General features: G+C 47.7%; 3 protein-coding genes across 4 annotated transcripts in view; 2 read left to right on the top strand and 1 right to left on the bottom strand.

The window, feature by feature from the left end:
• The window catches only part of LOC308619852 (uncharacterized protein), an 811,674-nt gene that overhangs the window by 176,772 nt on the left and 609,740 nt on the right, over nucleotides 1-25,162 (top strand). The gene's annotated exons all lie outside the window — the stretch shown is intronic.
• Nucleotides 1,660-16,512, bottom strand: LOC308620069 (uncharacterized protein; the record flags this gene model as incomplete). The annotated part of the gene is made up of 3 exons (XM_081239407.1): nucleotides 1,660-1,734; nucleotides 12,069-12,221; nucleotides 16,420-16,512. The coding sequence occupies 3 exons, from the start codon at nucleotides 16,510-16,512 to the stop codon at nucleotides 1,660-1,662; spliced, it is 321 nt and encodes a 106-aa protein (XP_081095533.1).
• Nucleotides 1,995-25,162, top strand: part of LOC308620068 (protein kinase C-binding protein NELL1-like) — a gene marked incomplete at both ends in the record, with an annotated part of 99,369 nt that continues 76,201 nt past the window's right edge. The window contains 2 exons of the mRNA XM_081239406.1: nucleotides 1,995-2,035; nucleotides 2,448-2,542. Of these exons, the coding sequence (XP_081095532.1) occupies nucleotides 1,995-2,035; nucleotides 2,448-2,542 (136 nt within the window). The remainder of the gene's footprint in view (nucleotides 2,036-2,447; nucleotides 2,543-25,162) is intronic.

The following is a 25,162-nucleotide window of genomic DNA, read 5'->3' as shown; positions in this document are numbered from 1 at the left end:
CTTTCAATCGTGACTCGCGCCCGTCTGTGGAGCCCCTTTAAGCAGCGCTCTTAATCCCCTCTCCTCGCGCACCAGGAAACCAAGAGGGAAGAAAAAGTCTCTTGCCTCTTCGGCAGCTACAGAGTTTCCCCGGACTCCCTGCCGGCTAGCTGTGGCACATTAACCCCCTTCAGGCTGAGTTCTCGCCGCCAGCCCCAGTCCTTTCCCTGCGCTCTGACCGAAGCCCGAGCCTCAGCTTCCAGCGCCGCCCGCCCTGGCGGGCGAGCAGACAAGCCTCTCGGGCGGGTGAGTGCCGCTCGGCACCGATCTTCTGTGCGGGAATCTCTCCGCTTTGCCCTACCCAGGTATGTGGGGAGTTTCTTGCCTTTTGGGAGGTCTGGGGTCTTCTGCCAGCATTCAGTAGGTGTTCTGTAGGAGTTGTTCCACGTGTAGCTGTATTTCTGGTGTATCCGTGGGGAGGAAGGTGATCTCCGCGTCTTACTCTTCCGCCATCTTACCCGGAAGTCGCTTTCCTTTAGTTGGTAATCTTTATGTGTGCATTTGTAAGCCTAGCCAGGCTCACTTAAACGCCAGTGTGGTTGTTATTAAGAGGAAATACAGGTGCCCCAGTCCGGGAGGATCCCACATGCCACGGAGCGGCTGGTCCCATGAGCCATGGCTGCTGGACCTGTGCATCTGGAGCCTGTGCTCCACAACAGGAGAGACCACAACAGTGAGAGGCCTGCATACCACAAAAAAATAAAATAAAATAAATTAGGAAACTCCATTTTGCTGGTGTAGAGAGGAAGGCTCAGAGGGATCCAATTATTTGCTCACGATCATCCTTCTAGGAAGCAGCAGTGCTTGGATTAAAACAAAGTCCTCCCCAGTTGAAAGCCCATCTCTCGCCCTCTGTGCTTGCATACAGAACAGGGGCTGTCCTTTTGTACCTCCACACTTAAATACTCAGTACAATTTTTCCTAGGAGCTAAATGGGCCTGGCCAGGGCCCTTAAGGCAACAAATGAGACCAGTAATCCTCAGAAGGGCTCTTCGTGTACTGCCCATTTATGGCCTGTGGTTTGATTGATCCATCCATTTCCAGGGATAAGGCTGTGTCCCATTTTCAGTTTTGCTCCACAGTTGTGGGTTTAGTTTAGATTTCCCATCTCACACATGTTCATCCAGAGCCAAGGCGTCTCAGAACATTTGGCATCAAGCAACAGAAACCCACTGCAACTCGTTTAAGCATAAGATAGGACTTTATTGAAAGTAGCCTGGGGCATCCTATAGGACAGTGAGTGAGGCCAGGCTAAGGAGAGCCCAGAACTATCTCTTTCTATGAAGGACTGTTTTCTCCGTGAACCTCTGCTTCATGAGTCTCCTCTTGCAGACCAGCTTTCTCTGTGCACGTGGCTCCCTGGTGGCTTTCAAGTTGATTAGATCCAGGGCAAGTAGCCAGTCCAAAATGACCATGGTCATTGTCACCCAAGGCCACAGGACCCACTTTGGGAAACACTGTTCAAGCAAGGACCCTTCCCATGGAGAGAGGGGCTTCATGCTTTATCCCCAGAACCCAGAACAGTACCCTGGCACATATCTGTGGAGCTCCATACTTATCTGTGGGTGGATGCAGCTGACTTAGCTGCACACACACACCAGGCAGCGCTCTGCACTGCAGTCACAGTTGTGCTCCAACACGATCTTTTATCTCAATCATCTGCTTGTGGCTCCCCTTTTCAGAACTGTAACTGGTCTGAGAAAAGTGAAAATCAAAATTGAGACCAGGTGGAGTATCCACTGTGGGCCCAGCACTGCCTGATATGATGCAAAGGCAGGGCCCGCCTTCAAGGACATGGACTACATTTAGGATCCGACCTTAAAAGGGGAATTTATTGGGAGGACACAGCATTTCTTGTGGAACCCAGGGGCAGAAGTACAGCTGGGCTTTCCAAGGCATCAGGATCAAAGACCAGAAAGTCATCAGGACACAGCTATGTCTGAGGTCTCATCCTCATGTCGGCCTCTTTCAGCAGTCACCTTCTCTCTGTGCTGAGGTACGTCCCCTGCTTCACTCACCTGTGGCCCCTTAATCCCTGATACCACATTGCCCAACCCAGGACCTGGGAGAGATGAACCTAGCCCAGCCCAGCTTCTGATTGGTTCTCCTGGGTCAGGTGAACACATACCTATCAGCTGTGACTTGAGAGGGTGGAGGTCACATGGCACCAATATGGCTGCTGAGATTCCTCCTTTTGGGTGGGGGGGGAGTGCTGGGGGGAATTTTCTTTGCTCTTTCATAGCCCTGGGGCCAGTTAGGGCCCAAGAACAGGTGAGGTGGGTGGCTTTTGATTTTTCTCCCCTGTCTCTGCCTTTCTTATATTTAGTCTAAGAACAAAAACACGGCGGAGAGGAAAGGAAGGGCCAGGGTCTTTCTTCTGGTTTTTACCTTTTTAGCTTTTTCTGTAGTGAAAAGAGAGAGAGCTCTGAGAAGTCTGAACCAGTGAACAAGCAGGATGAGTGTGCCTTCGGGAATTTTGAGGTGAAAGTGACCTCCTGCTTTGGTTTTAATTTACTCTTGCAGATAACTTCCTTGTCTTCCTAGGCACTATTCAGGGCTCCAGCCTATTGCTACCATTCCCAGCTAACATTCTCCCTGCCTTCCTTTTAGACGGAGGTGCATCCATGCTCCATAGTTTACGTACTAAACATCCATGAGCTATTCTCTGAACAACGTGAATAATTTTCTACTTGATTGTTTCCACACATACAAAACAACTAAGGTCCTTTGTGCAATTCCCACAGCACTCCTGCCGTATAGGAAGAGTCCAGAAGTGTTCAGATCAAAGTGGGGGGCTGGTCTCTAATGAGTTGAAGATTGAGCCCCGTGTTGGTTTGCTAAACACAGTGATGAATTCCCACAAGCTTAGTGGCCTAAAACAACAAACGTATTCTCTCATGGGTCTGGGGGCTGGAAGCCCCAAATCAGCATCAGCTGGGCTGCAATCAAGGTTTTTCAGAAGGACCAAACTCCCTTGGATGCTCTAGGGAGGAGTCCATCCCTTGCCTCTTCCAGCTCTGGTGGCTGCTGGCATCCCTTTTTTCTTTCTTTTTTTTTTTTTCTCGCTATGTAGGATTCCCATCTAGGGAAATACAATAATTTATATGTGCATTTTCCTGTTGATGGACATTTAAATTGTTTCCAATTTTCAATATGATTTCTTTTAAAAAAATTTTTATATACTTTTTCAAGGTTACTTTACATTTACAGTTATTACAAAATATTGGCTATATTCCCTGTGTTGTACAATACATCCTTGAGCCTATCGTACACCCAGAAGTTTACATCTCTCACCTCCCCACCCTGTATTTCCCCCTCCTCCCCCTCCACGCTGGCAACCATTAGTTTGTTCTCTATATCTGTGACTCTCCTTCTTTTTTGGTATATTCGGTAGTTTGTTGTATTTTTTACATTCCATATATAGGTGATATCCTACAGTATTTGTTTTTGTTTGACTTATTTCACTTACCACAATGCCCTCCAAGTCCACCCATGTTGCTGCAAATGGCAAAATTTCGTTCTTTTTTAAGGCTGAGTAGTATTCCATTGGTTATATGTACCACATCTTCTTTATCCATTCATCTCTTTTAAATTTTTTTTTTTTTTTTTTTTGCGGTACGCGGGCCTCTCACTGTTGTGGCCTCCCCTGTTGCAGAGCACAGGCTCCAGATGCACAGGCTCAACGGCCATGGCTCACGGGCCCAGCCTCACCGCGGCATGTGGGATCTTCCTGGACCGGGGCACAAACCCGTGTCCCCTGCATCGGCAGGCGGACTCTCAACCACTGCGCCACCAGGGAAGCCCCTATCCATTCATCTCTTGATGACACTTAGGTTGCTTCCATATCTTGGTAATTGCAAATAATGATGCTCTGAACATTGGGGTGCATGTATCTTTTCAAATACATGTTTTTGAAAACACGTGTTTTTGTTTTTTTCGGATTTATACCCAGGAGTTGAGTTTCGAGGTCATATGGTAGTTCTATTTTTAGTTTTCTGAGAACCCTCCATACTGTTTTCCACAGTGGCTGTGCCAGTTTACATTCCTACCAACACTGTACCAGGGTTCCATTTTCTCTAAAAATTGTAAATTTTCTTCCTACGGGTAATTGAGATGGTAGTTCAGTAATAACATAAGATCAGGTGAAGTCTAAAGAAATTTTAGAAAACCTGGATAAAGTAAGAAAACATCTGTTCGCTGGCATCTGAATGTTAGAGAGACACCAAGACATGTGGGCCAAGTTCTGGAGAGAAGGGAAACACAGACGCAAGCTTGACATTTGGTGCAGCTTTTCTCCTTGGGGCATTTGCGGATTCAAATCTTACAGCCTAGGAGCTGAAAAGCCAAGGAGTTCAAAAGACTCTAACCACAGAAGCTGCTGGCATCCCTTGACTTGTAGGCGCAGCACTCTAGTCCTGCCTCTGTGGTCACTGCCTCCGCCTCTTCTTTGGATATAATCTCCTCCTGTCTCTCACTTATAAGTACACTTACAGATGGCACTTAGGGCGAGGATAGTCTCAACTCAAAATCCTTATATCCGCAAAACTTTACCTTGTAAGGTAACATTCTCAGGTCCCAGGGATTAGAGCCTGAGATCTTTGGGGCCACCAGTCAGCCCACTGTAAGCCCTAAACGTCTTCTCTCCTGAGGAGGGTCTAGGCTGGGCAGAAACCCCGACAGACATCTACCAGAGGCCAGATTGAGAGCCCTTTTAGAAGGTCAATTCTCAGCTCATTTGGAACCTTGCTATTGCCCTTTTTTTTTTTCTTTTCTTTTCGGTACGTGGGTCTCTCACGGTTGCGGCCTCTACCGCTGCGGAGCACAGGCTCTGGACGCACAGGCTCAGCAGCCATGGCTCACGGGCCCAGCCGCTCGGTGGCATGTGGGATCCTCCCGGATCGGAGCACGAACCCGTGTCCGCTGCACTGGCAGGCAGACTCTCAACCACTGCGCCACCAAGGAAGCCCTGCCCTTTCTTTTTTCCTCCTGTCTGTCCTCAACAGGGGGAAGCATTAAGAGTAAATGAGGGGCTTCCCTGGTGGAGCAGTGGTTAAGAATCCGCCTGCCAATGCAGGGGACACAGGCTCGAGCCCTGGTCCAGGAAGATCCCACATGCTGCGAAGCCACGAAGCCCGTGCCCCACAACTACTGAGCCTGCGTTCTTGAGCTTGCGAGCCACAACTACTGAAGCCTCCATGCCTAGAGCCTGTGCTCCGCAACAAGAGAAGGCCATGGAATGAGTAACCCAAAGAGTGGGTTACACAACAAAGAGTAACCCCTGCTCGCCACAACTAGAGAAAGCCCGGGCGCAGCAACGAAGACCCAATGCAGCCATAAATTTAAAAATAATAATAATAAAAAAAAATGCATTAGAAGATTTTGTGTTTCCTCTCATTGTTAGTGTATTGCTTTCATTCCTAAGACCCTAAAAAATTGGAAACCACTCCACTTACCAGGAACACACTTTGCAACACGGATCCAGGGGAAGCTGTTTTCTTCCGTAGACACTTCATGACCCCGGTTTCCACAACAGCAGGCACTGCTGGCTCTGCCAAGTTGCTGGAGAAGGGCACCTTATCTGCAAAGTCACGAATCCAAATGGGCCCCCATTGGCAAGGGTGGAAGGAAGTTGTTTGGCTTAGCTTCTTGGGGGATCAGAAGATTGGGAGTTCTGGGGGGAAACTGCAGGTACCTTGCTGTCCCTTGGTACAACGTCAGGGGAAAGAAAGGTCGCTGGTAGCTTCTCAGAGCTACCAGTTGGGGCTGTGCAGAGCGTCTTAGTAAATGCCATTTTGGTTGCAAATAACAGAAACTCAAACCGGCTGAAGCAAAAAAGGGGACATCTACGGGGAAGAAAAGATGGCTCCTGCCTGTCCAGACTCCTCCGCTTTGCTTGCCCTTTGATTCTCTAACCTTCCGCATTTCCTTTCAGTAAACTCCTTTTCTGTTTAAGTTAGCCACAGGAGATTTCTGTTGGTTGCAACCAGAGAATCTTGAGTGATACAAAAAGTCGTAGTGGAACCCAAGGGCAGGCATTGGAATGGGCCTTTCCAAGGAAAGAAACCAGGAACCAGAAAGTCATCAGGAATCAGGGCAACTTTCTGCATCAGTTGGAATGCCTTCAGCTTTTTTTTTATTTTTCCTTCATGGAGCTCATAATCCATTCATTTATTCAATAAGCAATTATTGAGTATCTATCCTGTGCCAGGCAACCTGGTAGGTCTTAGAGTTCCATCCAGGTATAAAATATGCCAAGACCCCTGCCCTCAAGTAGCTCACATTCTAGTGAAGATAAGACATGTGAGCACATAGAGTATATTCACAACACAGAATAAGAAGAGCTATGCCATGGACACATATACACCAGCAAACATAAAATAGATAGCTAGCGGGAAGCAGCCGCACAGCACAGGGAGATCAGCTCGGCGCCCCGCGACCACCTAGAGGGGTGGGACAGGGAGGGCGGGAGGGAGGGAGACGCAAGAGGGAAGAGACATGGGAACACATGCACATGCATAACTGATTCACAATGCCACAATGCAGAAACCGACACACCTTTGTAAAGCAACTACACTCCAACAAAGATGCAAAAAAAAAAAAAAAAAACAAGAGCTATGCCAGAGGGATGAAGCATGACTGTCTTCAGAGACCTAGAAAGCACAGATGCAATATCCTGGTAGAGAGGGCCTGGGCAGAGAATCGCAGGTAGGTGAAGCTGTGTGCACAGAGAACATGGTATGTATGAGAAGCTGCAAGTTTTCAACATCCGTGGAGCAAAAGAGTTCTTGCAAAAGTAGTGGGAAACGTGGCTGAAGAAATTGGTTGAGGATGAAGCATAAAAAACCCACTGAAGTGTGATCTTTTTTTCCTGAGGAGGCATGGGGGAGCCCTGGAAGGTTTTTAAGCTGTTTGAGGACATGGTCAATTCTCTGGGTTTCAGAAAAGTCCCTCTGGAGTCTGGGATGTGGTGAAAGTTGGGCTGGACCTTTCACCACTGGGCATGCTCAGTCGCTCAGGAAAGGTTTTTGCTCTGCCTTGGGAAATTTTTCACGCCGCTCTGGCAGTGGAGCTCGCCCCGCCCACGGCTTCTCCTCACTGGATTGGTTGAACTCAGGGAGGCTACCAGGAGGCCCAGTTGACCTCCCAACTCCACACCCCCGCCCCCGCCTGTTAACGCTCTGGGCGCGTGCTGCCTTCAGCTTTAAATAATAGAAACCTGGATGTGGGTAGATGGTAAAAATTTGGAGCCCCTCCCAAATGAACTCTAGCCATGTGGCTTGCTTTGTCTGATGAGATGTTGGCAAACACATGGCAGGTGGAGACTTGAAAAGTGTGCTTTGGGGCTTTCTCTCTCCTGCTGCTCTTGGAAACCTGTACCCACCACACGTGGCCTGGTCTGGCCTGCTGGGTGATGAGGGACCACACCAGGCAGAATCAGACGTCCCAGCTGAGGCCTTTCTAGACCAGGGTTTCTCATTCTCGGTACTATTGACATATTGGATCAAATAAGTCTTGGTTGTGGGCAGCTGTTCTGTGCACTGCAGGATGTTTAGCAGCATCCCTGGCCTCTACCGCGAGATGATAGGATCACCCCCACCCCAGTTTAACAACCAAAGTGTGTCCAGACTTTGCCAAATGCCCCCTGGGTGGCAAAATGCCCCCAGGTGAGAACCACTGTCCTAACCCAGCTTGCCTGGCAATGACCAGGCAGGCATGTACACGAAGCCACCCTAAACTAGCCCCAGCCAAACCAACCAGACCAGTACAAGTGGCCAGCTTGACGCCTGGAATCAGGAGAACTAATAGTTGCCATTTTAAGTCACTAACTTTTGAGTAATTTGCTCCACAGCACAAACAGGTACATCTGACCACAGTGGCTGAAACTGATAGGATTGATTTATTTATACAACAGGATGTACAGAGGTAAGCAGTTCAGGTACAGTGCAGAGCACAGTGATGCCACTAGGCTCCCACCCAGGCTTTTCATGTCTTTCCACTCCATTGTCCTTTGAGGTGGGCTTTGGTCTCTTGCATGTTACCTGGTGATCCCCAACATGGCTTCTCCAGCTCCTAGTCTGAGCTGCAGGAGAGGAAAAGGAGACAAGGCAAAGGGACAAAGAGAAAAACTTTCTCCTAGCAAAGCCTTGCCTTTAATTCCAGAAGGGAAGCCCTGCCCAGGGCCTTCACCTGCATGTCACTGGCCAGAACTGAACAACACAGCCAGGTCTAGCTGCAAGGGAGGCTGGGAAATGAGGGCATTTCGCGGGCTGCTTATACAGTAGAGGGGGGCAATGACTAAGGGGCTTGTAGTGTCTGCTGCACTGTCTCTCTGGGGGTCGTCTTGGTTTCTTCTTCTTCATTTTTTTTTTTTTTTGCCACACGGTGTGGCTTATGGGATCATAGCTCCCTGATCAGGGGTTGAGTCCGGGCCCTTGGCAGTGAAAGCGCAGGGTGGACGGCCAGGGAATTCCCTGGGTCTTGGTTTCTTGTCTCTACCTGTTGCTTATCTATCCTGGCCATGTCTTTCTAAGACTGGCTTTGTTTCTCCAAACACAGTGGGAGAAATGGCCACCCCAGCTGGGAACTGCATCAAGACTTTCAGCTCCGGGCCATTAATGACCTGTGTGGTAACTCCGTGTCCCACTTCAAATATCAAGGGCACAGGTGCTGATTGGCCCAGCTTGGGTTAGAAGAGAAACCTGATTGGTCTGGCTTGGGTAGACTATCTACTGATCAGCCAGTCAGGTGCGGCCAAGAGAGCAGCAGGAGGTAGGGTAAACCTGGTTGGGGAATGTGCATTCTCAGAGAAAGGGGTGTGTGGCTGAGGAGACACCTAAAGAACCATCTAGTTCAAGGAGTGAAGAAAGGACATTGCCATTGTGGGTTGCAATGTTGATACGATAAAGACTAACACGTCCTTTGAAAGACCTCAAATACAGTGGAGTCACATAGGCATTACATTTAACTTATGCAAATTCAAATATTTGTATTCAACCAAAGTAGTTTTTTTCCCACACAATTTGGCTTCCAAACATGAGCCAGCTACTTAACTACTGCCTGACCAAGCGATCTTTTCTGGTGCTGGAGATTGCTGTTTTGGATTTGGGGGATATGGTACAGTATAAGTAATATGTTCTTTATGGAAAACTGCTGGGATTTTCAAGATTATTTTTAAGGTCAGGTGATGCTCACCCTTCTCACTGTGTAAGAAGTACCTTTAGTGGAAGACCATGCAAATCATTTTTCCCATTTCTTTCTAGTTTTAATCAGTATAAAGAATGCATTTGGTTTTAAAATATCAAAATACTTTTATTGTGCCTTTTTAAAAATAAAAAATAAATGATATTCATGGCTTCTGGCTCTTCTTCCTGTTTCGTTTGGTGGTCTCTGGCCGTACAAGAAAGGCAGGGAGAGAACAGATGGCTGGAGAGAAGGCAAAAATGAGGGTCTCTTCAAACACCACGGGAAAGGGGTGTGTCCACCTGGGCAGTGTGTGTTCTTTGATGACTGGGTACTTGGTCTGTCCTGATGGCCTGGGACTTGACCTACTGGGCTGTCTTGGTGCGGCAGAATGGGCAGCGTGAGATGGAGTTAGAAACCTGGGTTCCAGACCCAATTCTTGAATTTACTAGCTGTGTGACTTTAGATGGGCCATTTAACCTCTCTGGGCCTCAGCTTCCTCATTTGTAAAATGGGGAATATAATGCTATTTACCTCCCAGGGCTTGAGATAGGATTAGATGAGAAGTGTTTGGAACACCGCAGAGCGCCATATAAACATGACTCACTGTTATGGAAGCGATAAAACTGGTTGCTGTTCACATTTATTATAATCAATTCAGATATAAATGCACTATACCATGGCCCCAACAGCCCTGAGGTTACCATTCTGTCCTGTGGCCCCAGTACACGCCCTGGGTTTTCTCAACTGCGGGCTTCTCAGAGCTCCTTGGAGGTGTGACATTTGGGTTTGTCACTACTCAAACACATAATTGCATCTACCAGGCCTAGGAGTCTGAATTTCAAACTTATTCTTCATACGCCTGCGTATGTTTACATTCATAATATCTGTGAAAAGAACCCCTCTCCTCACACACTCCAAAATCCAGTATTGTGCAAAATACCAGTCTAGGAAGCAACACACTAGGGTAGCAACCTTTAATGTCATCTTAGTAGTTTGACGCAGAAGAGTTACACTGACTCACGGAGGATCATGCGAGGCCCAGCGGGGCGACGTTTCTAGTTCCTTCCACCAGGTTTAGAAAACAGAAGGCTCTGGCTGGATTTGCTGGACATCTCTCTCTTCAGCATCTCCCTTCCTTGGTCCATCTTTGGAGTGCCTTTTCTGGCTCCAACCTATAACAAGCAAGAGCAACAAATGCCCAAACTCTATAATTGTAGGGAGATCCCCAAATATTTCTCAAATGGCATTTTTTTTTACTCAAAATAAAATCTTTGTTGTAAAAAATATTTATATACACACATAGACGTGAGCAAAACGAAGGTAAAATGATCCACCATTATCACACTACCCACAGGTAACCTTATTCACATTTTGGTGTACACTCTTCCAGATACACAGATAACGTTTTCTTCTGACATTTGCATCTTTTTTTGAACCAGGAGTTTCTGATGTTAGGCAATTTCATTGGGATGGACTTTCTCTCGAAAAGCTGTTACTGAACTGAATGCCTTATGTCTCTGATGTCTTAGGAGGGTAAAATGCAGCATACTCTAGGGGGCCTGTCTAACCCTTTTCTGAGCACTACTCCTGGATCCAGGCAGCCATGTGTGTGACTCTGTCCCTGGTCATAGCTGTTCGGGTACTTGGCACAGGCTGGGCTTTTAAGATGGTCACTCCCAGGATTTGGGGTTATGGGCTCTAAGATGCTACTTGCTTTGAACTGGGCTGGTCCTTTGAACTGGGGGACCATGAGGTCATTCCTTCCTGTCACATGACTGGAGAGAGCAGAGATCAGGGGAGCCACACAGAGACACAGAGAGGAGATACGGCCTGTGTGTGCGTGTGCGCATGCTTGTGCGTGTGTAAAAGAGATGATGCCTGAGATCTGATGGCTTACCAATTCTATTTCGAGGCCAGGCTCTCTTTCAGCTCCCAGTTTTTATGAGGCACTCACCCCTATATCCTTAAAAAAGCCCCCTCCCCCTCCCTTTTTTTTTTTTGCCGTACGCGGGCCTCTCAGTGTTGTGGCCTCTCCTGGTGCAGAGCACAGGCTCCGGACGTGCAGGCTCAGCGGCCATGGCTCACAGGCCCAGCCGCTCCGTTGCATGTGGGATATTCCCAGACCAGGGCACGAACCCGTGTCCCCTACATCGGCAGGCAGACTGTCAACCACTGCGCCACCAGGGAAGCCCCACGTGGTTCTTATCGGCCAACTTGGGGAAAACCTTCTTCTAAGACTTTGTGGCTGAAAATGTAGTCTGCAGAGCTGTGCTATCGGTACCAGCTGGGAGCTGTTCAGAAATGCAGAATCCCAGGCTCCCCCGACCCGAGACCTGCTGAGTCAGAATCTGCATTTCAACAACATCCCCATATGATCTGTGGACAGCTTTGAGTTGAGATGCGCCACTGTAAACTATCCTCTAATTGGCTGGTTTCTGGAAAAGTAAGTAGCCGTTTTGGCCATGTGTTTCCCCTGATATGCATGAAGAGAAAGCAAAAGACTGAAATACTATTGGTTGGTCTTGCACTCACTTAGACACAAACCAGGACCCGCAGTAACGACTGGGATTTGTATCAATAAAATCAGCTGCGGTATATAAACAAAGTACCATTTCTAGACATTTCAATAACCTTGCCTCTTCAAGTTGATCTTCAAGTTGATCTCTGAGTTTTAGGATTCAAGCTTCATGTTAATTCCTCCTACATCTTTCACCCTCTTTAATTAATTTAGCTCCCAACAAGGAGTTGCTGAGATTCCTCCATCTAAGTACGCGCCCTCTGTTTCTCATAGGAAAGCCCATTTCATCAGTTTCCAGTAGTAAAGAGAAGGACGGGGACCACCTTACCGATTTCTCTGCCATTAGCCGCTTGACTCTGGCTTTCAGCTTCTCCTCTTGCTGTAGCCTTTCCTCGGTCAGCTTCTCCTTCTCTGCCAGATGCTGCTGTAACTCTTCTTGCAGCAAATACTGCTGAGTTTCCCGAGAACTGTTGATCTTCATCTGAAATGAGGGGAAGGGGAACTGCAGCTGATGGGGGACAGGACTAACGCAGGAGTCATTTCCACTACCTTTGGGGGCGGGACAAAGGTTCACGAAACTTTCTTCAAAACACAGAAAACTGATGCTTAGCTTAGTAACTAATAGCGAAGTAGTAGAGCATCATGGTTAAGAGCTCAGACTCTAGATCTAGATAGAATCTCAGCTCTAGTTCTTTCTAGACACTTCTTCGTATAGAAAATAAGCGGGTGAACTAAGGCAGGCCGACTTCCTCCTCTTTCATCCCTGCCGGCCGCTTGGGTGCGGGATTCCGTGGAGAGCACGGGCCCGTGAAGGGGCTCTGCAGCATGCCTACCTGACCTACTGCCCTTTCCAAATTGGTTTTAATGAGGTTTGCTCTGTTCCTCATTTCTTGCAGCTGAAGCAATTTCCTTCTGGAATCCTCCCGAAGCTTCTCTTCCACCTGAAAGGATGATGAAAAGCGTGGGCTTGCTGCTAATGTGATCATCATGCCCCCTGGGGAAACTCTTCTGGGGGGGCTAATGGCAGTGGGGGAGTCCCTGAGGGGTAGGGACAGCTGCAGCCCAGCAGCAGGGGTCACAGGCATGCACAGGGTGGAGGCAAACTCACAGGGAGTTGCCCCCTAAGGGAAAGGGCCGAGCTCTGCACCCGGGGCTCAACTATGTTCTACCGCACACTCCCATCCCAGCTCGGTCCCTAACAAGCCGTACGACACTCGGAAAGTTATTTCACTGCTCCGTGACTCAGTGTCCTCATCTGTCAAATGGGGATGATGATACTAGTATCACTGCATAGAGTTATTGTGGGGATTCAATGTTTGGAATAGTGCTTAAGGGCTCTGTGAGTGTGTTAAGTACTGTTGTAACCTAGGAAAGGTGGACGGCAATGTCCGCCATACAGTCTCGTTCTAATAACTCGTGATGGGTACTTGGAAATGTTATGATTGGGTTTATTATCATAACTGTTTGTCGTTACCACTTTGAGCACACTCACTGGTGGTAACCTCTATGGAGGCTTGCTAAAGCAATGTCTATTAAGAATTGCAGCCTACCAAGGAAGGCATTTAAAGTGGAGAAGCTTGCCTACTTTTCCCCCCTTGCTTAGGTAACAGTCAACGCACTGTAAGCTTGGGAGTGCTCCACGCTACCCTTGGCTGGCCAGTGTAGGCCTCGCAGCTGCTCAATTCTTGGATGCACCTGCTGAGCCCTGGGCCCTGGCACTAACAGGAAATGAGGCAAACTCTCGTAAATAAATGGAAAGTTTTTGTGCTGAAACAAATTCACAGGCTGTTTTTTTAGGGATCTGAAGAGGGGGATCACAGGGATCTAATAAAAGACCCAGAAAAGCCCTTAAGAGCTTTCTTCTGAGTAGTGTGGTCCAGTGGAAGAGCCTCTACCCAGCTCCGTTACCTTGGAAAAGTCATCTAAGCTCTCTGGGCCTTAGTTTTCTCCCAGGTCTAAACATGCTCGGACTTCTATGTCAGCAGCCTTTTTCATATGCTGCAAAAGCCAAGTCCAGCCTTGGACTCTGCCCCTGTCTGTGTTCTGCATGAACAGCCCCCGTTCCCGTCCCAGAGCCTCAGAGTCACCCTCAGCGTCCGCCCTGCTCCCTCTCTCACACTCGGGGGTCTCACGCCTGTCCACCAACCCCTCTCACATGCAAGGTGGACTGTGACAAGTGGCCTCCTCGCCTCGAGTTTAGTTTCTTCCAGTGCAATCTTAACGGTACTGTGAGAGTTACCCAGCTGTAAGGCAGCTCTGTCCAACAGAACTTTCTGCAACGGTACAGGTACTCTGAGCGAGGCTGTGTTGTCTAATATGGCAGCCATCAGCCACATCTGGGGATCGAGCACTCGAAATGTGGCTGGTGTGACGGAGGAACTGAACTAAAAATTTTAGTTAATTTTCATTAATTTCAGTGTAAACAGTAGCATGTGGCTGTTTGCTACGCCAGCGTCACTGAAGTCAGACGAACCTGGAGTGAGACAAAACCGACTGTGCAACTGGGCTACTTTACTAGTAACTAGTAGCCTTGACTTTCTCATCTGTAAAATGGAAAAGGATGATTTCTAGATCACAGCGCTGTTGTGAAGATGAAGAGATGAAATGTTCAAGGTAACGCCTAGTACGTGAGAAATTGTAACTATCATTTTCACCCGGATTACTGTCCACGAATGTCATTGCATCAGTCACTTGTTCAGAAGCCTTAGTAGCTCCTCACTGCCTGTGTGGTACAGAGCCCAAGCACCTGAACTAAGGCAAAACACCAAACCAGGGATTCAAGAAGCCCCTACGAACTCAACGAGGTAAATAAAACTGAATCCACACCTAGATAAACCATAATAAAACTGCTGGAAATCAAGGGAAAAGACAATCTTAAAAGCAACTGGAGAAAAAGACAGATTATGCAAAGGTACAACAGTTAGGCTTACAGATGACTTCTAAATAGAAATAATAGGAGCCACAAGACAATAGTGACATATCTAATGCTGTATCTAATGTGCTGAAAGAAAAGAATTGCCATTGTAGAATTCAATACGCAGTCAAATGTGTTTTAAGAATGGAGGTTAAATATACATCTCCAGACAGACACACAGGCACATGTGAGAATTTGTCATCAGCAGAGCCACAATGAGGGAAAACATTAAAGGGTATTCTTCAGACACAAGAAAAATGAACCCAGGTGGGTGATCAGAGATGCAGAAAAGATAAGCAACAGTAAGGGTAATGTGTGGATATGATACTGAGTATAGCAAAACACTAATAATGTCTTGTGGGGTATTAACTATCAAGAGGAGTTTAGAAAATGACAGCAATGGCTTATAAATCTGGAGGGGGTAAGTGAAGTTAAGGTGTTTGAAACTCATTGCACTGTCAAGGAGAAGGGCATAATTAACAACTACTATTGCCTCTTGGTAAGTTAAGAATGCAGGGCTTCCCTGGTGGTGCAGTGGTTGAGAGTCCACCTGCCGATGCAGCGGACATGGGTTCGTGTTCCGGTCCGGGAGGATCCCACATGCCGCGGAGCGGCTGGGCCCGTGAGCCATGGCTGCTGAGCCTGTGCATCCGGAGCCTGTGCTCCACAACGGGAGAGGCCATAACACTGAGAGGCCCACGTACCACAAAAAAAAAAAAAAAGAAAAAAAGAATGCATATTGTAATCTTCAGGATGACTACTAAGAGAATAGTAGAAGAGTGAAAAACTTAATTAATGTGTGATTTTGGTGAGTCAAGGATGAATGCTATTGTCTTACTATTACTAAAAGAATAGTAAAAAAGTGAAATATTTCCAAGCTAATAGAGGGGGAAAGTGGAATAAGAGAAAACCATCCACTGAGGAGGAGGTAAGAAAGGACAGAAAAAGGAACATAGCACAGATGGTACAACTGGTATTGAGCAAGTAGATTTAAACCCCAGTACACGAGTAATTACATAATATAAATGGACTAAAAGTCAAAGATTGTCAAACTGGATTTTGTAAAAATGATACGTTATTTGAAGGCATATGTCTAAACCTTAAGACAAAAATTGACAGAGAACATATGAAAAAGATATGGTATGAAAACTCTAACCAACAGAAAGCCAGTGATGAAGCTAAATGACAAAGGAGACGTTAAGGGAGAAACACTACTAGAGATGAAAAGGGACATTTCATGATGATCTAAAGTTTTGCTCTACAGGAAGTGTTAGGATTCTAAATTTATATGCACCTAGTAACACAGCCTCAAAATATATAAAGCAAACATCGTTCATATTAAAAGAAGAAACACACAAATGACAAACATGTTGAGATTTTTAAAAACATTCTCAATGATGGAACAAAAAGACAAAAAAAATCAATATGAGAATTTAAGTTGGAACAACATCATTGGCAAACTTGATTTAATGGATCAATTCTTTCTCAGATAATTTCACAATTAAGATTTGAAGGCAGTCTAGGGCTGTGGTTACACACAGGAGCTTTGGAGTCAGGCAGACCTGGATTCAAGTTCTGCCACAACTACTTTATGCAAGTGAACTTGGATAACTTCCTTCACCTCTGTGAGCCTCAGTTTTCCCAACTGTAAAGTGGGGTGAATACCAGTATAGACCGCATGGGGTCATTGTGAGGATGAACAGAGATGATGCAGGTGGAGTGCTGGCCCCAGAGTGGTTCCCAGGCCGACCTGTCCCTGCCATACCTTGCTCTTTTCCTGCAGCGTCATAGAGATCAGGCTCTGCTCGGTACTGCTCCTTTTCAGCTCCACCCTCAGCTTCCTCATTTCTTTTTCCATGTCATGGATTTGCTGAAAGAGTTCCAACAACAGGGAAGTCAACTTCAGAACTCATTTCATCCGGTTCATTAAGGCAGAAACCTAGTCTGGGATTCGCTTCATTCCTTCCCTTGGGGGACAATTCCACATCTTTGAGGCAAAGTAGACTTTCTTTCAACGGATGCAATGAAAGGGCTGGGTGAGGGAAAATTTGAGTTTCTTTTGAAGATCAGCATGGATCCTGGATTAAACAGTACAAGATACCTATCCACTCATTAGAATCTCTTTCCTTGGGGTATATTTTTGAGTTCAATCTAAATAAGGGCTGTTTGGAAGACACAATGGGCACAGTTTGGAAGAAAAGAACAATGACATTTTTCTTTTTTCTCATTTGAGGCAGAGAAGTGTGCTCCTGACAGAGAGAAGAACACACGTCTCCTGCCCCCATCCCAGGCACCGTCCTTCCCAACGGATGGAAAACGTATGCCTGGTGATGTGCACGAGGGTTCGGGCCTGTACAGGGGGTGAACATTTACATTGAGTGGTCATCTTTTCATTGTATTGATTTTTATGTTCACCTTCCATAGAAGGCCAGTGATACATTTGCTTTTTATTTTGTTTTTATGAATTGTTGTAAAATTGAATGTATTTAAGCAAAAATAATTCAAGAAGAGTTGTGTTAATAGCAGTGCTCAGGGCTGTGATAAAACTTGTGACAGTGGATCATGAAAGTCTGGGCATCACAAGTCCAGGGGTAGGGACCACGTTGAATTTCTAGCAGCATATGGTGGCCACCTCCCATCCCTTTCCCCAGGGGAAACCTGATGAGGGGCCTTGAGCCAACTGCCCAGAAAATCTGGGGAGAGTGTGTTTTCCATGGTCTTTTCACCCATCTCTTTGAGGCTAGAAAATCAAAGAATTAGGAGACTACATTAACAGACAAACACCCAGAAAGCCCCAGAGCTTCTGCTAGCTAATGGGCCAAGGAACCACTCCAAAACCCTCAAGGCCACAATCTAGGCTTTCAGTGGACACCGAGGGGTCAGGAGGTTCAACGCACGGTTTTGCAGAGTTTTAACTCTTTCTCTTGGGCTTCCCACTTCTCCTTCTGGGCATCTTCCTTCTGTAACTCTTCTTTCAGCACTGAGCACTGTGGAGAAAAAGGACAAGGCCACGGGGGCTTGGCTGGGGGTCCCAAGTACCTGTGTTCACGCCCAGGAGTGTTTCCTGCTGTATAACCCAATCACACCTCTGAATTCTGAGAGGCGAGACCATTTGTGTGATGGGAGCACGGGATCCTGCAGTCGTTCCCAGTTCATGCCTCTCATGAGTTCTGAGGAATAGAGCGTCTAAATTCCTCTTCAAAAGCCAGCAAACTTCACTTCAGGGGAAATCCAGCTTTGTAGACTCTGGGTACTTAGGGTGCAGGAAATGTGATGTTTTCACGCTGTGACCGGTGAGGGTGCAGGGGGCCGAGCCAGTGAGCTGGGGTCCATCTTAGGGCTTTTGTGCAGGTTGCATCTCAAAGACACAACTGCCCCGACTGGTGTGGAGGGGTAAAAGGAGCTCTCTTGCCCGAGGGCGGCTTGGCAACAGGCATTAACGGCATAAGGATGGATGTGCATTATTTTGACCCAGCAATTCCCACTTTAGGAATGTACCTTAAGGACAATGACTGGAGAAATAAGTAAATCTGTAGTTTCAAGGATGCTCTTCACAGAATTGTCAGTAACAGTGGAAGAAAAAAAAAAAAAAAAAGAGGAAACAACCCAAGTGTTGTTTAGAACAGCAGACCACTTATAACACTGGGTACATCCAGGAGAAAGTATGTAGCTTTTAAGACGAATGATAAGAGCGTTGATTTATTAGAATGGGAAAATAATAAGTATTTAAAAATTTAAAAAATGTGCATAGTATAAATTCACTATAAAATGATTGATTGATTTCTAGGCAATATATAGAAACAAGACTGGAAAAACAGACATGAACATATTAACACTGATTTCTCAAGGTAGCATTTCCTCTCCTCTCTTTTTATTTTTTCTTCTCAATGTCATCTACTTATTTTTCTAAAATTAACACACATGATGTATGTCATTAAAAAAAAGGCATCTCAGATGTTCACAAGAGCAGTACCCTTGGTGGTGACGAACCCTTGTGCTATTGGCCAGCACAGTCTAGAGGAGAAGGGACCTCATTCCAAGGTCAACGAGGAAGGGGAAACGGGGACATAAATCATCCAAATGTATTTCAGGAGGTAGAAGAGCCAAGCAGGTGCTGTCTTTGCAGACTCCTTCTACTTAGAACCAGCTCTGCATCCCCTTCCCATCACCAACACACACACACACAAACACACACACACACACACACACACACCACATTAAACAGCTATAGCACATGCCTGGGAAGACACTCTGCTTGGGAGAAACGAATGCAGAGGGCTTGGCCAGGCAGCCAACCCAGGGCAGAGGCAGAAGAGCACAACTAAAACCAGCCTCCCACTTCTCAGAAAACGATTTTGTCATCCCCATTTCACAGATGGGGAAATGGAGGCCAAATAATTTACAATAAAGGAAAGCTCTGGGATTGGACCCTGGTCTGTCTGATCCCAAAGCTCATGCAGTGCCTTTCACCAGCTCCAAACTGGGTATGGTACTACGTACCAGGTATTACTTACTGTGCCTTTTCCTTGGAACCTCAAGATCTGTTCTCACCCCACCCCCATGCAGACCTAGCTATCAGGTAGCCTCTGGGAATCTCTGAGTTGCCACCTGAGATGAAAGCTTTGAGCTTTTACCTTGACTCACAGAAACAGGCACATCATGCAAATACTGAGAAATCTTATCCTATAGAGTCAGGATTCTAAAGTTAGCATTGAAGGCAAGATTTGCAAATAGTCAAAGTTACATGGAAAAAGCTCTTTGCTTGCCTACCACGTTCATCTTCCCTAGAGACATTCTACACACTAAAGTCTAAGGAAGAAATGAGAGTCTGCGTGTTTGCATCTGGATCTTCAAACATTCTGCTTTGAAGACAATTATGAGAACCAGTGGTGCTGGGACCATGATGCAGCCGTGTGGTCATCCTTGCTCACAGAGAGATCGTATTCTGCTTAATATTAAACTTTGCAATGGCAGTGTATGCTCATAGGCGTGTTTGTTGCTGGGATTAAACAAACTCATTTATAATAGGGGTTAGAAAATGTTTGCTGGATTTGAAAATCTATTATGCTTCTTCTGAGCAACATACACGCTGTCCTTTGAAAGGCTTCAGAGAAGTTGGCCACCTGCCCAGCAGCTACCCTCCCTGTGTCCTTGGGCACTGGCCTCATCTCACCACCATGTGTCATGTGACTCCACTGTGTCTGCTTTTCGCAGCTACAATTTGCTGATGACCCGACACTCACTCTGGAGCTGAGGGCTTCGAGCTGGTGATCCTTTCCTTTGTTCTCACTTTTCAGTTGATTCACCTCCTGTTGTAGTTGTTGAACTTGACCATCCTTTACTAACACGTCTCTTTGCAAAGATGACACCATCTCTGTAAAAGAACCAAACAAACCAAAACAAAAGACTCATGGAGGTCAAAGAGGCAGGAAGGATTATTGGCAACACCGTGGCTGTCAGCCAACGTTCGGACAAGACCTTCCAAGCCTGGGCCACCACCGGTGCCCGCTTAGAACTGGGGAGGCTTTTTCCAAGGGTCCCAGAGCAGGAATGGGAATGAGAGCAAAGTCCACGGAACAGGGTTTGAGGCTTCAGTGAGAGTGAGGGGCAGTCAGCACCAGCGAGAGGAGAAACCTTTGGGGGCCCCTTGTGGGCAAAGGCCAGGCAAATCTGGAAGGAGAGGCCACACCATGGGCCTGGGAAACAGAGGCCCAGCACACGGAAGGTCCAGGAATTCTTCTCCAGAGGCCAGGAGACGGGCGTGTGGCAGAGGGCACTGCTGGACGCTATTGATGGGGTGGTGGTTTTCACAGTCCTCTGAGTTTGGACCCCTCTCTACCACTTATTAGCTTGGTGGTCTTGGACAAGCTATTTCACCTCCCACTGTCTGTCCCACACAGAGTTATTGTAAGGGTCAAATGATGCGGTATGTCCCAAGAACACAAAGTGGCTAAATTATGTTTGTTCCATGGCGCCTATGATTTTTCTTGGCAGCCAGCTTCCAAAATGGCCCCAATGATTCCTGCCGCCTAGAATTCATGCCCTGTGTAGCCCCTCCCACCCTGAATAGGGCTGCCATGGGTAACCAATATGATACTGTGGAAATGACGGACTGTTTCCTCTCAGGCTGGGTCATAAAAGACACTGTGGCCAACTCTTTGCTCCCTCTTGAATCACTCACTCTGGGGGAAGCCAACTGCTGTGTCGTGAGGACACTCAAGCAGCCCTAGAGAGAAGCATGTGTGCTGAGGGACTAAGGCCTCCAGCCAATAGCCACATGAGCAGCCATTCTGAAGGGGGATCCTCCGGCTCCCCCCGAGGCTTTAGATGACATGACTGATGCCCCAGCCGACATCTTGACTGCAACTCATGAGAACTAAGTCACCCCCCGCTCAAATTCCTGAGCTACAGAAACTGGGGGAGATAATAAATATTGGTTGGGGTTTTATCCATTACATTTTGGGGTAACTTGTTATGCAGCAATAGATAACTACTCCATTACTGTAGCATCATTTTTTAAACATCTTTATTGGAGTATAATTGCTTTACAATGGTGTGTTAGTTTCTGCTTTATAACCAAGTGAATCAGTTATGCATATACATATCTCCCCATATCTCTTCCCTCTTGCATTGTACTATCATTTTGAATAAAAGTGGGAAGAAGGGTGCATAAATGCAGTGGTATTGGGTTATCTCCTACGGTTCTTTTCTTGAAAGAACATCAGGCCCAGTTTTAGTGGTAGGTATCAATCAAGAATGTCTATGAAATAAAGCACAAAATGCTCCAGAATTTCATTTTAAAAATGAGCTTTGCCTCCAGGACACAGTTCAGTTACTTGGAAATCCCTCTGGGGCTTGCCACACTTTGAGTGGGTCCAGCCCAACTCAAGCATTATCCCAACCCAGGTCTGTCCGACTCCTTGATCGGAGAAGGTGGGATCTGAGACAGGCTTGATGCTTGGATGAGGTTTCACTGGCCGACATACGGGAGGAAGGTGAGGACCAGCGAGTTCATCCTTCCATTCCTGGTGCCCAGAACAGCACCTAGCCTGGGGGAGGTGCTCAGAAAATATCTGAGGACATCCCAAGTGAGGGAGGGGCATAAGTAGAGACCTGGGGGCAGCAGGGGGTGGGTGTGGGTGTGATTAAGTTGCAGAGTGAGGCAGAAGAAAAGCACAGATTCATACAGAGATGGGGATTCACGTGCGACTCAATGCTATGCCTGGCTTCTACAGCTGTGGGCATGTTTCCTGCTACGCGCTGGCTGCTTTCAGAGTGATGTGCCCCTCCGAGGCTCACTGCCTCCTCCCTGTCACCTGCTTCTCTCCCTCCCCTCGTCTGTGAGTGGTCCCATCCTCTTCAGGTCTCTAGGCATGTCAGTTCCTGCTTAAAAACCTCCACTGGATTCCCAACACCCTTGGAATAAAAACCCAGACCCCCCGACCCTGCCCAGCCCCACAATCCCCTGTTCACTCCATGCAGCCTCTCTTGCCCTTGGCTTGTCCTTGGCCACCTGAAACAGGTCCACTCTAAAAGAAGGACATAGCGGTGGAGGATACAACATGAACTGGTTAGAATCGGCTAGGTCCAAGGGGGCGTAAGATTCGACTTCCAGGGGAACTGGAGCTTCATTACAGACTCATTGTAATACATGAGCGAAATGACACACCCACCAGCACCAGGACAGTTCGGAGGATGACCATAAAGGTCAAACAGAGGGTGATGGGGCTTACCTGGTGGCGCGGTGGTTGAGAGTCCGCCTGCCGATGCAGGGGACACAGGTTCGTGCCCCGGTCCAGGAAGATCCCACATGCCGCGGAGCGGTGGGGTCCGTGAGCCATGGCCGCTGAGCCTGCGCGTCCGGAGCCTGTGCTCCGCAACGGGAGAGGCCACAACAGTGAGAGGCCCGCATACAGAAAAAAAAAAAAAAAAGTGGGTTGTGGCCCAATTCCTGGAAATCCCCGCCCCTTCCCCAAAATATTAGAGTTGTCACAATCCTCCCACTCATTAGCCTATAAAATTACCCAGCCCATAGAAACTAACTGCCCCATATTTGGGGGCCTCTAGCCTTCTGAAATGGCCCACACTCTGTCTGTGGAGTGTGTTTCTCTCTAAAGAAATCCACTTCTTACTTTGTCTCTCCCTGAATTCTTTCCGTGATGAGACATAAAGAACCTGAGGTTTATTAAGTCCCGAGACCAGATGCGTGATCTCGATTAAAAGATAGTGGGTTCTGACTGGGTTCGAGTCCCAGCCCACGGGTTCAAGTCCCACCTGAGTTCCATGGTTGCACACCCACTAAGCTGGTCCCCCTTGGCCTCCCCCCTTGAAGCGCTGGCCACCACGACACACAGTTTATTTTCTCCACAGCACCACTGCTCTCTGAAGTGGGCTTGTTTATTCATCCGTTTACTTTTATTGTCTGTCACCCCCTCCCGAATCTGTGAGTACAGGAATCTGACTGTCTTGCTTGGCTCTCCCTCCCCGGAGCCTGGAACGGGGCCTGACACCTAGTAGGAGCTCAAGAAACATGTGGGAGCAATGAAGGAATCCAGGGAATCAAAGCTCAGCTACAGCTGTGCGTTGGCTGCCCCTCTCCCAACCCAAGCCCTTTATCAGGCAACCACCTCTGATAAAATTAGAAAATGGTTTCCTTTGGGCCCAAGTGCACTCGGCTGAAATGGGTGAGACCATGGGTGCCTTAAAGGAGTGACCCCAGTTTGTCCACACTCTAGTTTGCACTCAGGCTGCTTTGTGGAACCACCCAAGCCACAAGGCGACCTGTGTTCTCCCTGGTGGGGCCAGTGCTCAGGAGACCTTGTAGCCAAGAGATACCATTCTCTCAAATATTTACCTGGCCCTGCCCTCGGAACTGGGTGGCAAGAAACCTCCACTGAGGGAGAACTCTAATGCACCGACACGGGTGATCCCTGAGGCTGCACCCAGGTCAAGGGCACAGGTGTGCTGGTTGACTGGTGATGTCTGCAGGGGGAGGGCAGAAGCTCTGGGGCCTGAATGCAGAAGGGCCTCACCTGACGTGATGGCGGCCTCCCTCCTTAAGTTCTCGGCCTCGTGCTTCAGGGAGGTGATTTGTAAGTTTCTCTCAGACAGGGTCTGGCACAGCACCTGGTTGTAGCCTTGCTGTAGGGCACTGATCTGTGGAAAGAGGCAACACACAGTCAGAGGGGGCCAGCCAGGCCTGCAGGACACGCCGGTACTTCTCCAACATTGGGCAGAGTCGGGTTGATCTTGGATCGGGGTGTTGGGGAAATCAAGGTTTTCAGTTGTCACTAGTGGAAGGGGCAGGAGGGGGCCTGTTCCTTCAGTGACCACCATGTCATCGGTCCTCGAGACACGGACCTTATCTTTGTGGCCACCCAGGGGCTCCGGTGCTGCTGTCTTCCTATGACCTGTGGGTTTTCAGCCATAAATAGACCAGCTGTTGGTTCCAGATCATCCAGCACTGACTGGATGCACAGCAAAGTTCAAGAGCCGGGAGCAGGTTATGAAATGAATTCCCTCTAATGAGAATAGAGGGTAGTTTATACCTCACAGAACACTCCAGAGTTTACAAAGCCCGTTCACACATGCTACACTGATACTCGTCACAGCGTTGCTGAAGGCTGACGTTCCCATTAATGTGCCCATTTTGTAAGGGAGCCAGGTTGAGACTCAGAGAGGCGAGGCCCCCTGCTCGGGATCACGCGGCTGGTCAGACGTGGAGTCTGATTCAAACCCAGTCTTTAGTTGCCTTGTTCCTCCTTCCCAGGTGGCTTTAGGAATGAGCGTGAGAAGTTGGAGGCTGTAAAGCATGGCATGGACTCGGGAGCCGGATTGTGGCCTTCAAGTCCTGCCTCTGCTAGTTAACGGGCTTTGTGAACACAAGGAGGACACCATATTCTGTTTCCTTTTGTTCAGTCTGCACGCGGGGTGATGGTAGTCCCAACCTGATAGGATTGTTAGAAGTATTTTAATAAGTTAGCATGTGTACAAGTGCTCAGATCATGCCTGGCACACGGCATAGGAGGATGAGCTGTGACGGTCCTCTCCTCTGACTACCCACGGGGTGTTTTTTAGTTTTGTTTTGGGGTTTTTGTGTGTATTTTTTGCGGTACGTGGGCCTCTCACAGTTGTGGCCTCTCCCGTTGCGGAGCACAGGCTTCGGACGCGCAGGCTCAGTGGCCATGGCTCACGGGAAGAGCCGCTCCGCGGCATGTGGGATCTTCCTGGACCAGGGCACAAACCCGTGTCCCCTGCATCAGCAGGCGGACTGTCAACCACTGCGCCACCAGGGAAGCCCCTATCCATTCATCTCTTGATGACATTTAGGTTGCTTCCATATCTTGGTAATTGCAAATAATGATGCTCTGAACATTGGGGTGCATGTATCTTTTCAAATACATGTTTTTGAAAACACGTGTTTTTGTTTTTTTCGGATTTATACCCAGGAGTTGAGTTTCGAGGTCATATGGTAGTTCTATTTTTAGTTTTCTGAGAACCCTCCATAC

Source organism: Mesoplodon bidens (genome assembly GCF_964165515.1).
Source record: "Mesoplodon bidens genome assembly, chromosome: 7".
In the NCBI taxonomy this organism is placed as follows: domain Eukaryota; kingdom Metazoa; phylum Chordata; class Mammalia; order Artiodactyla; family Ziphiidae; genus Mesoplodon; species Mesoplodon bidens.
The sequence above is the reverse complement of the archived record's forward strand: the minus strand, read 5'-3'. Positions and strand labels throughout refer to the sequence as shown.